The sequence below is a fragment of the Amphiura filiformis genome, chromosome 9, assembly GCF_039555335.1.
Source record: "Amphiura filiformis chromosome 9, Afil_fr2py, whole genome shotgun sequence".
Lineage (NCBI taxonomy): Eukaryota > Metazoa > Echinodermata > Ophiuroidea > Amphilepidida > Amphiuridae > Amphiura > Amphiura filiformis.
The window spans coordinates 20,551,944-20,559,515 of NC_092636.1; the positions used below are offsets into that span (position 1 = coordinate 20,551,944).

General features: G+C 36.5%; 1 protein-coding gene across 1 annotated transcript; it reads left to right on the plus strand.

The window, feature by feature from the left end:
• Positions 1-2,280: 2,280 nt before the first annotated feature.
• LOC140160012 (craniofacial development protein 2-like) lies at positions 2,281-5,475 on the plus strand. The gene is made up of 2 exons (XM_072183279.1): positions 2,281-2,299; positions 5,102-5,475. The coding sequence occupies exons 1-2, from the start codon at positions 2,281-2,283 to the stop codon at positions 5,473-5,475; spliced, it is 393 nt and encodes a 130-aa protein (XP_072039380.1).
• Positions 5,476-7,572: the final 2,097 nt, after the last annotated feature.

Consider the following 7,572-nt stretch of genomic DNA (forward strand, 5'->3'; position numbering starts at 1 on the left):
TGGGCCTTAATATCACTAAATCAATCGGTTTCATGCACTGACGTTATATCCACAGCTACCCACGGAACTTACGTCACTCAGTATACGTAATAATATCCATATGTAAATACTTTAATACAATTGACCAAAATGTGAACATCTGTTTTTCTATTTGGTTTTGATTCTAGGATTTCAATTTAAACCATATTGCGGTCTTATCATTTGCTTTTGTCAACATCTTATATTTCACGAAAACAAAAATAAAACCAAAGGTTGCAGATAGAAACCCTAAATACAGTGATGTTGAAAGCCCAAATAGTAATATTGTTCTGACTTCCATGAATATTGACATAATCAATATAATAACTCTCCGCAAATATTTGCGTAACGTTTACATGTGTCCTTTTTCAATTCGTATATGTGACCATCCAGGTCGAAACGCTCGTAAAGTCGGCCCCTGGTCAAATTTGTTTTCTTCCGTGTTTAGAAAATATATATCATAAGCTTTACAATGATATATCATTTGACTTCAAACGATATCTAGAAGCGCAGTTATAACTTGATAAACTTTGCTCCTACAGTAAAAGGGTACATTATTTTGGCACTACATTATTTCTCTTTTCCACATTGCTGGTATTAAATATCAAATGGTCATAATTGGCGGTCACTTCAAATATCCCCAACTCAACGAGGTTCAGGAATGTCCTCTCATTGTTAATTGTTGGTTAACCCACCACTTGAACAGGATTTAGCCAAAGCAAACAAAAGACTTTACTAATTATATACATAAGTATAAGCTTATTATCCTCTTCAACAACAGGATTGAAGATTGGTATTTGACTGGACTAAAATGAGAAACATGTAGGACAAATATTAGGGACATATGAATGCAACCTCTATGCACATTTTGCATTTTAACTCGAAATACAATTTGCAGACTTTACGAGCGGTTTGAGATGGACGGTCACATATGCTCTTTTGTTTGTACAGTGTCCAAAAAACAGAGCCCTATATTTCAGAAAAGTTGATCAAATATACTTCGGTATGTAAAGAAACCGTTAATCGTTAGCTTTAATAAGTTCAGGTGAATGTTTTACAGGCTAATACTTTCTTGGAGTGTCTTTTTGTTATTATTACACACAAGCTCTGTAATTGAGTTCAGGTGAATGTTTTACAGACTAATACATCTTTCTGCCTTTTTGTTATTATTACCCACAAGCGCTGATATTGAGTTCAGTATTTGTTTAAGCTAGAGAGCACTCAAAGTCCTCAAAATACTTAGGCTACTGTATAAAATCCATGCAACATTGATTAATTTGACAGTGTTCATGTTATTCTATACGCTAGATGGAAATAGTTAAATTACAAACTTGATAATAGAATATGAAAAGTAAATGTCATTATTTCTAAGGCGAAAATTTACTTTGTAAATAAGACTTTTTTCTCAACCCGCATTATAAGCTATCATAAATCAATCACAACTACTTTATACTTACTTGGGGTACAAGACTACTGCAAACAAACTTATATTAAAACTTTCACCTTTCTGAAAATGTGAAATTATAGGCCTTGGCCTAAAGGCTTTAAGATACTTTGAATTGTTATTTCCTTATCATACAAATCGCAAACCGATTTCAATTGGTAATTTTGTAATGACATTCAAGAATTCAGTAATTCCATACAAGGAACACATTATTAGTTAGAGTTCACAAAATATTTCTTTATAACTGCAGACCATGCAATCGGTGGTCTACAAGCGAAGATATGGCCAATTGTGTTAAGTAATCCTAAAACATCTTGAATCACTTTCTTGCCTTTGTGTACCAAAAGTGACTGAATTTGCAGAGTTGAATAAACCATCTGGTTTATTTTAATGGGCCATTTGAAGTGGTATTTAAATTTATAAATAAATATCATGTCATTCATTTACCGATGTCAATAATGTTAATAATGAATTAATATGAGTGGCTAAAGAAAAATAAATTCGGGCATAGCGTTTGAACATGAACTAGGAAAGAACCCAATTTAAGTTTTTTCTGTTAGATAAGATATTACTTATTTTACTACATATCACATGAGAAGTCTATCATGAGATCATCATCAGTGGGCTGCGGAGCAGGTGACTACAAGTTTCTTCCAACTTTTGAGATCCTGGGCCACAGATAGTATCTAGTCTAGTTGGAACATTGATGTACGCTGACGGACTCCAATGGATATGTCCAGCTATTCAATTTTCAGTTGGTTTTCAAAGCTACAGATATAAGTATGTGTTACCATAATCATGGTTGTAAAGCATGAACCATGACTCACAAACTGCATGGTAGGTGTTAAGATCAGAGTTTTAAAAAGTCACACTTCGCAGGACTAACAGCGAACCTGTTTCCAAACTGGCCAATTGGACACCAATAAAGCATATAGCTAGAAACGACCATGTAGATACGCATGCACATGACAATAGCCTGTATGCGTCTGACCTGAAACTGCGATGAACACTATTTGACAAGGCAAGTGTAATATGTATAAGAAAAAAAATTTCAAGGAACCTTAATTGGGACCATCATTGTTGATTCTGATAACTATAGTTTTGAAACAGCAAATAGTTTTGGTTGTTTGCGCTCCTTTTCATAATATACAATACACTTCACCTTCATTATAGTGAGACAGCAACAGTAAACTGCGATGAACACTATTTGACAAGGCAAGTGTAATATGTATAAGAAAAAAATTTCAAGGGAACCTTAATTGGGACCATCATTGTTGATTCTGATAACTATAGTTTTGAAACAGCAAATAGTTTTGGTTGTTTGCGCTCCTTTTCATAATATACAATACACTTCACCTTCATTATAGTGAGACAGCAACAGTAAAGAAGTTTTTTTACAAGCTTTTACATTACTCTTTTCTAGACGTATAACAAGAATTGCTACTTTGCCTATTTTATTCTGGCAATTAGCCTTTGTAACAAAAACATAAACAAACCTTTTCAGATTTTCTTTCCTTTTATCTTCTTCTAGATTCCATGTTACTTTAGGTCTCAGCTTAAATTGATAAAGTGGCTTACTTAAGTAATAACATTGTATCTTAATTTGACTTCTCGGCGCCCTACTCAGTTAAACATCTATATACGTCATTTGAATGATACTTGAGGCCTCATTACCCTGAAGACCCATTATTCAAAATAACGCACTGTGATTTGTTAAAACATATCACGTGAGAGCCCTCAATTCGCATTAATAGGCCAAGCGCCGTAATACATATTATGCATTACGTTACGCTTGGTAATGTGTTCAATATGTCGGCAATACGAGCTGTCACTTACGCGTACAGGCCCCACCTTGAAGTAAACATTAAGTGCTTGTATGAACTTTACTTCTTGAGATAATTGCTGGGATTGAGCTTGAGGTGGTGTCTGAAACTAAGCTCCTGGGGCTGATTGTCCAGTCCAATCTTGGCTGGCAGTCTCAGGTTAACAATATGGTATCAAAAAGCAGTCGAAGGTTGTACATGCTCTCACGTCTCAAACGCTTTGGTGTTCCAACTGATGACTTAGTATCTGTTTATATTGGTTATGTTTGCCCAACATATAAATATGCAGCCCCTGTCTGGCATGGTCGTATCACCAACTACCGGTATACCAGGCACATCCAAAAGAGGGCTTGCCGCGTTATCCTTGGTGCTAATTACTCATCCTACACATATTCCCTTGACCAGTTGGAACTCCAAACTTTGAATGATAGAAGACTACATCTCTGTACACAGTTTGCTCAAAAATGTGTCGAATCTGATAGGTACTCAGAATGGTTTCCACACAATATGAGGCCCCACAATATGACCCTTAGACAGTGCAATAAGTATCAGGTCCCCAAAAGAAAAACAAAAAGATATGGGAACAGCTAAATACCATATCTCTTTGCACTCATTTACTAAATTAGTGCATCTCATCATTTTCATATTCAGCTGGTGTGTTTTATGACAGCATTTTAATGTATCCAATCTGTCCTTTATAATTTGACTGGTCTAATTTATGTGCAATATTTTGTTAAGTTATTTTATTAATTACCGTTTGTATTAAATTAATTTTTAGTGTCTCTATGGTGTGTGGGGTGTACGTGTATGGAGGGCTGATAGTTTGGGTGTGGGTGCACGTAAGGTACGTGTGGAGATGTAGGTGGGTGTGAGCTGTATAAGTGTGAGATTTTGCCTCAGCGAGTGTGGAGATGTAGGTGGGTGTGAGCTGTATGAATGTGGGGTGAGTATGAGAGTTTGACTCAGCAAGTGCAATTCATTTCTTTGAGCAATTTTATTGTGATTTTATGTATATTTTATATGTTTTTTTAATGTCTTTTAATGTAAACAATGTAAATGTAATAGTTCATGTAATTTGGCCTACGGGCCACGAATTTGAAATAAATTTAATCTGAATCTGAATCTGTCACATTGGATTCAATGGGGTGTCATAATGTGCAAGATTAGATAGTGCATTTTTTTTTTTTAATTGCTTAAATATGGCTTAGTTTTAAAATTATGATTTTTTTCCAAATGTAAGGATACTTTTTGGCGTAGTATATCATGACTATGGAGGCAAAAAAAAGTAAAACACGGCACTATTTTTAAGGAAAGTTAAAAAACGACATCGCCAGGAAAGTTTGACTTATATGGAGCAAACTGCAGATTGCACGGATTGTTTTTCTTCGCGGATTACACGATACTGCGCGCAACTTTGTCGCATACAAGCAGCTGTGCTTGTAAAGTTCTGTTCTTGTTCTGATACCGCCATGCTTCTTTCTGACAGAACGCTTAAATGATATTGAATTGCAAAAATACTTTGAAGATGGCTTGTAAGCCCAGTTCCCGCTCTCCGTCAATCCGCGGAGATGAAGAAACGTGATTCGCGAAACACAAAAAAGGTTTTTTTTAAACCACGTGTTCGCGAAATTGATAAGATTTTGTTTTTATTATATCGTCTGTGGTTTTACGAAAATATCGCAGTTTCACAATTTATCGTTCGGTGCATCTGGTGTGCACCCGGCCAAGTGATTGAAGCAGGGGCGTAGCCAGCTTTCTTGGTCAGGGAGGGCGAAATAAAACTATGTACATCCAAAACTTACTGATTACGTCACAGAAATAAAAAGCTACTCCAACAGAGTAGCTGCACTCACCCTTCATTTGACAGGAAGAGACCAAATAAGCATCATCCAAGTGTATGCGCCAACTAGCGAGTACAATGATGAGATAGTAGAAATATTCTATGAAGATGTGAGTAAGGCAATAGAAGCCAACAAAGGAAAGTATACCATTGTCATGGGCGATTTTAATGCCAAAGTAGGAGAATGCCAACCAGATGAAGAGGCCATCATAGGAAAATTTGGTTATGGACAGAGAAATAAAAGAGGTGAAATGCTACTGGAATTTGCAGCACAGCATAAGCTGGTTATAGGCAACACATTCTTCAAGAAAAGTAAAAACCGCTATTGGACATGGGAAAGCCCCGATTGACACACTAGAAACCAAATGGACTTTATTCTCAGCAGCCAAAGGGGAATTATCCAGGACTGTGGAGTTATCACAAAAGTTGATATAATAAGTGATCACAGAATGGTGAGGGCTAAACTTCATATCAGCAAAAGACTAGCCAGACTCAAATTTATCAGAAATGAAAAGAAAAGCAAGATTAACATCCTACGACTAAGAGAGAAGAGGCCAGAATTCCAGTTGGAATTGAAAAATCGCTTTGAGGGATTAGACATTGAAGAGTTGGAAGTAGACCAAAAATACCAAGCTATATCCAGCACTGTGATGGAAGTGGCAGCAGAAGTAGCTCCACAAGAGAAGAGGAGGAAGCAAATAACTGAGGAGGACAAAGAGATTGAGGCTCTGGACAGAAGGAGGAAAGAATTGAGAGAAATTACCGACAAATAAATATCCGAAAAGAGCGAATATAGAGAGCTCGTCAAAACTGTGAGGAAAAAACGTAGACAGAGGAGCAGAAAGAAGAGAAAAGAACAAATAGAAATCATTCTCAAAAGTGGAAGAGGACCTCAGCATATTGCAAAGCTGAACCGGAGGAAATCAAGAATGCACCAAATGAGACAAACAGACGGTGTCTTAACAAATGACAGGCAAGATATACTTAATGTATGCGCAGACTTTTATCAAGACCTGTATAGTTCCAAATCAAATGAGGCAAAACCAAATACAATATCACCAGACATATCAGCTATCACAAGTATAACAAAAAAAGAAGTGGAAAATGTTGTAAAGGAGATGAAAGACAGCAAAGCACCAGGAACAGATGACATTACTAGTGATATAATCAAGATTGGAGGAGCGGGGATTACTCAACATCTAGTTGGGCTCTATAATCAAATATTGAATGAAAAAAGGATACCAGTTTGCTGGAAAGAGGCAAAAGTGATTCTCCTTTACAAGAAAGGTGACAAAACAGACATAAAAAACTACAGACCTATCAGCCTGTTATCACATGTGTATAAAATTTTCACAAGGATAATACAAAACAGAATAAAAGGAGTGCTTGATGAAAACCAAACAAGAGAACAGGCAGGCTTCAGAAGTGGATATTCAACAGTAGACCATCTACATGCCATCAACCAATTTATTGAGAAGGCAAATAAATATAACTTCAAGCTATGCATAGGATATGAGAAGGCCTTTGACTCAGTGGAACATAAAGACCACTTTACAGCACTACGTAAAGTTGGAGTCAATGAGGGATATGTCCAAATTCTTGAGGACATCTACACACATGCCACAGCAAAAATCCACATTGAAAATGATGTTTCAAAAACAATCCAAATTCAGCGTGGTGTGAGACAGGGAGACACAATATCCCCCAAAATACCGTATGCATTATTGGTGTTTTAATGATTTATACTGGTATTTTTATAAGCTTCATTCAAGCCATATTCAGATCTTACACCCATCATAAAAGAAGCTCATAAATATTTTAGCCTCTACTGCACATTTCCATTTACCAACTGCCGCCTTATTTGGTCGCGTTGATACACATATATTTGTGGGAGTATCTGAAGCAAAATACTCTTGAAGACAGTCCTGTTCCACGTATAGTCCTGCCCAGAGATTCCTAAAGTAGTTATGTCCTAACTCTTAACCGTTCCTTTACATAAATACCTGCATTATTCAAACTTAAAAAAGCGAACTGGGTCACACCAACCTTTTTGGACAAGAGCTTTGGTAGACATCTAGTACATAGCTAAAAGCTTGATGAAAAGTGCATACGCGGCTTCGAATGCGTACGCAGTAATGTGAGCCTTGGTGTTCAAGCTAAGGTTTGAATCAGTTACTCGAGAGCTCTCGAGTAACCGCTGAAAGTTTATAGTGCAGATTTAAACAATTATACCACCAAATCAATAGTGACAAACCAATATCCAAAATCGTAAAAACAACATTACTGTCACAACGATCACATAGCGACATATATCTTCACCGGTGCAATGCCCAGATATGCTTAATATAGTGAGACACTTTTCATTTTGTGTAATGTACCCAGTTTACAAACGCCTCTGTGGTTTCAGTTACAATAACGGTCAACTACTCGGTGTCATTCCTTTACGT